Source organism: Notothenia coriiceps, unplaced genomic scaffold (genome assembly GCF_000735185.1).
Source record: "Notothenia coriiceps isolate Sejong01 unplaced genomic scaffold, NC01 NC01_scaffold00006521, whole genome shotgun sequence".
Lineage (NCBI taxonomy): Eukaryota > Metazoa > Chordata > Actinopteri > Perciformes > Nototheniidae > Notothenia > Notothenia coriiceps.
This window is the reverse complement of record NW_011339222.1, coordinates 587-5,416: the sequence shown is the minus strand read 5'-3', so window position 1 is coordinate 5,416 and position 4,830 is coordinate 587. Positions and strand designations below refer to the sequence as shown.

Below are 4,830 nucleotides of genomic sequence, written 5' to 3'. Positions count from 1 at the left end.
CGTCTTCTCCAACCAGTGAGGTAAAGGCACATCTTTATATGATCATTATAGTTATAACAAATAAGAGAATAAAGTGAACAGGTATAAAATACTATATGACAGTAAAAAAAGTTGTTATTAATAAACAAGAATACAGTTTGAAAGGGGAGTGATTTGTAAAGTATATCCATAAAGAAAAATTAAATCTGCTTCCAGTTCTGTCTCATATGGGTGTTGAGAGATGTATCCATAGATCTCTTAATGTTGCTCTCAAAGTGCACCAGATTTATGCTTTTAACTTCAACATTTAAAACAAATCTTCCCGGGGAAAGTTGAGTTCAATAATTTGTACGGCCCTCTGAGGATATTGTAAAAATTGAAATGGCCCTTGAGAGGAAAAAGGTTCCCCACCCCTGTGTTAAAAGGATAGTGTGTACAACATCTTTTAAGGTTCCTATTGGTTTCTCTAGCCAATAAATAAACAGACCCTTAGGATTTATTGTTCAAGTACCCACAAGTTTTCCGAGCACCCGTACCTAGTGCACAGGGAGCAAGAGAGCTGCTGTTAACAGACTTGACTGGTAGCAGCATGGGGCGATAGAATTATACAGTCTGGTGCTATACCAGAGCAAGCAGGGTAGGAATGTTAGAAGTGAGAAGCTAAGTGTATCTTCTCACCACCGGCTTAAATAGGGATTGTATAATTAGCTTAACGAGGTAATACCAGGTTGAGAATAGGATGCTTTTAATGGAGATTTGGTTCAGTGCCACTCATTGTTTTAAACATTAAGGTGCGCAATGTTTCTGCTCGCTGCGAGGTTTGGAGCAGAGCAGCTAGTTAAGTTGAGTTTCTATGGGAAGGTCCCCTGCTAGCTTGCGACGCCTCATAAAACTGTCATCTTAGGTTGCGAATAAAAAAGTTCAGCGGTAAACAAGGACAACGTTTTCATAATTTGAACTTTTTAGTCAAATTTGTGCTTGGCGACAATTTTGAGGATACGCAACAATGAGGGAAGCACTTCTATGTAGTCAGACGGCACTGCACTCTCCATATAAAGGCCATAGAGAAGGCAGCATTATAAAGGATATATATCCATTTATTATTATGCTTTGAAAGAGGATTGAGCTGCAGCAGTCTCACCATGTTGATGGGGTCCACCGGTCCAATGCTGTTGACATATACTGCGGTTTCAATCACTGTTGGCCTCACTGAGACATAACACAAAACATACTGCATTTACATTGACAGAATAAAATTCACATGTTTGTTAGCTGATGACCAAAATGATAATGTATGTCATATCAACCTAAAGAGATACAACAAACAGCAGACTGTTTTGTTCCTATAGAGACTATAAGGCCTGTGGGGATAGGTGATTAGTCAAAGTAGATAGTCAAAGTTGAACAAGGTTGAATACAAGGTTCTCCCCAGACAGCAGCAGCTTTTTTGGTTCCAAAGTTAAAACAAAGAACATTTCCAGAGGATGAACTTGACTTGCCTCCGATGTCAGGCCGCAGTTTGTTGTCGTAGCCCTCCAGCAGTTTATTCAGGATCAGAGTCACATCGCTCTCGTAGACCCTCGGTGATAACACCCATGTCTTATTTATGGGCACGTCTTCATAGTCCTCGTCTTCCTGTTTACTGGGCCCAGATGCGGCACTGTGGAGCAGAAAAAGGAAACATCGAAAGAAACAAAGACAGACAGTATTTCCATGTTATCAAATGGGTGCGAGAGCATGCCAGAAAATATGTGTTGGCGTTTTCGAGCTATTCAACAGTGTTTGAGGGTATGCCAATTTCAATTTAGAAATTAGTGTTTACAGACTGTCAACCCCCAGGGCTGTGGTGGGGGGGTAAACACACGCCTACAGAATTTTGAAAATTCAACATTTATGATTGTTTACTCACTTGTCGTTGCAGGTTTTTCACTAATTCAACTCATATGTTTAATGAGCATTATATGACTGTTCGGAACAAGTCCTGTCTCTGCCCCCTTCCTCTCCTCTCTGGCTATCCCCTTAGCTTACAAAGGGCTAGTGATATAAACACTTGGAGGTCTCTCCTCCTGTTGCAGTAGACAACAAAACAATATACTATTTCTAGAATAGTTCTAAAATGCATTTGACTGGAGGTTTGCATGCATCTATATATTATATCTAATATCCATTTCGTTTGTGAACTTGAGATGCAAATAAACAGGCAGTGACATCAGAAAGAAAGAAGCCTCTTTGCTTGTAGATAGTACTTCATTTATTTGGAGAAGTGCATTTTGGACATGGCAAGCCTCTGATTGCACAGACCAACTCCTCACTTTGCAACTTTGTTGTTTTTAACACAATTAAGAACAGAATAGGACAGAATAGAATAAGCCCTTAGATGTATTCTCAAAAGTGACAGGGAATGAGGATCAGACCATTGTCTTGCTCAGACAATTATCCAGCTGATTGTTAGTGACTCAAATTTATGTTGAGTATATTTGGATACACAACTTAGATACAGTATATACCTTGTTGGGGCAGAGAATGCATTTTGTGATTTTATCAAGGTATCAGATGATACACCAAACAAATATCCATTCTAAAGGAATTATGCGACAGTAAAAAGCATAAAGTGTAACAATGAGGTGTCTACAGGCAGAGGTTCAGTGTGGTCTGTGGGTCACAGTTACTATCCCTCCTGACCAAGGCACAGAAACTCACTATGGTAACATCTGATCAACTTAATGCACAACTAAGCAAGTCAACTAAACGGTGGGGTGGGTGAGACTACAGTGTTAGGCTTTGAAAACCCCATATCTTATGTGTTGTATATTATTTGCAAACAATGATAATGTGGGCATGTACAGGGAACACGGAAAAAGGCATGGCCACGATTCATGATCCAGACACAACGATTACCCAGCACAGCATTGACCCCTGCACACAGAGACACAGACACACACGACACACACATAGCACAGGGATAAGGTTCCGGATGCAAAGTGAGTAACACGCATTTATGGGACATGTATACATGGTAAGTCTGAGCCAGCACTAACTATAAGCTTTATCAGAGAGAAACACCTACTTCTGCTGGCAGTTCATTGCACATTGCATCTTTATTGTAGCCTGTAAAACACAACGTCAGATTACTTATTGTTTAGTCTATGAAATAACTATTTTATTATCAGTAACCTGCATGAATGCAAATGTAACGTTTTGTTCCATTAGGTTACGGTCGTCTATTGAAAGATCTACTTTTGCTTTACATTATTACATTAATGTCGTAACTGACGGACACACTCCATATTTGTAGCATTTTCTTCAGTTGTTTTTTCCTATTATAATAATACCTTTAATTTACTAGCATATAGTAATAAAACCAATCTAAAAACTTCTGATAAAACATCTCATCTTTAAAACTAAACAACGGTGAGATCATGCTGCTTACATTTCCTGCAGATCCTTAAAAACATTTGTGTGGATGGATGGGAAGGTATTTTCAATATGGAGTTATGTTGAGCAAACAAGTCCATGTGCTGAGTTTGTTCTTTTTGGACACTTTTGCTGACAAGAAATGCAAGGGCAGTCATTTGTTCTGGTTACAGGAGGATAACCTACTTTCCCTGGGAATAATGATGTCAAAAGTGATTCTCAGTTTATCAAGAATTGTGCTGATCTAATAGAACTCTCCAAGGACAAAAGCCAGGGTTTGCTAAAATAGGAACTGAACAAATGCATGATTTTAAGAAGACATTACACAACATCAGTGGTCCCTGCAAACACTATACCATTTAGCTGATGAAGAGTTTTGGGACTAGCAAAAGGTGTGCTGCTTCTGTTCTGTTAATTAAGATAAAACTGATACTCAAAAGAGACCTTGGGACTTTCTTGGACCACTTGTAGTTACGAGTACATAACCTCAACACTGGCACAATAGCCCAGTGCAGCAGAACATAACTCTGTGCTCTCACTGGAACAGAAATATGGTGAACAACACAAGACTATGTTTATCTGAATCATGCCCTGATGAACATGAATTATGGATCGAGACGACTTGCTTTTTTAACACTCTAGCCACATACATGTATAGTACACTATTTGTATAGCAATACACTATGTTTATATATTCAGATGATTCGTAATTATAGAGTATTTGTTCTGTATATTTTACAATGTTTAGATACTCCTCTGAATATAGGTATGTTTTACTAAGGATATGTATTGTTTTTACATTTGTAATGTAAATCTTTATTTTATTTGTATTTTATTACATTTTTAAGTAATTTGTCATTCCTGAAGTATCTATCCCTCCATCCATCCATCCATCTCTCTCTGTCTATCTGTCTGTATCTATGGGCCTTTCTTATTTCTCTAATTTCCCCTCCTCGACTCCTCGGTCCTCCGATAGTGACCCGGAAATGGTTTTTGGTGCGCCATGTTGAAGGACATCTCATTTCCCTAAATGCACTTCAAGGACCGAGGATCGAGCGTCGAGGAGGCTCTATGGAGGAGCTATAACCGAGGATACACTGATGGGTCCTCCACGGTCCTCCACGGTCCTCCACGGCTCCTTCGTAGATGCATTTCCGGGAACAGAGATGTTTCAAAGAGTCGTGACGCACGGCCGGACTTATCTCAGCCAATGACAGCTCTGCATGCATCCCCTGGATATTATTTTAGTAACTGCTTTCATCGCGACGCAATGTTTACAGTGAGGTCCGTGCAGTAAGCAGAGCAGTGTGTAAAATATATTACTCTCTGTATTTGTATGCTTTAGTTTAGTAGATATCTACAAACAAAGAGTCGATATTTTTCGAAGACGTGACCTGCTCTATCATTTTCAGTCACATTGACCCTGAAACACATTTT

General features: G+C 39.3%; 1 protein-coding gene across 1 annotated transcript in view; it reads right to left on the bottom strand.

Moving 5' to 3' along the window:
- gabrg1 (gamma-aminobutyric acid type A receptor subunit gamma1) overlaps positions 1–1,639 on the bottom strand; it is a gene marked incomplete at its 5' end in the record, with an annotated part of 16,232 nt that extends 14,593 nt beyond the window's left edge. Inside the window, 2 exons of the mRNA XM_010769121.1 lie at positions 1,121–1,188; positions 1,479–1,639. Of these exons, the coding sequence (XP_010767423.1) occupies positions 1,121–1,188; positions 1,479–1,639 (229 nt within the window). The remainder of the gene's footprint in view (positions 1–1,120; positions 1,189–1,478) is intronic.
- Positions 1,640–4,830: the final 3,191 nt, after the last annotated feature.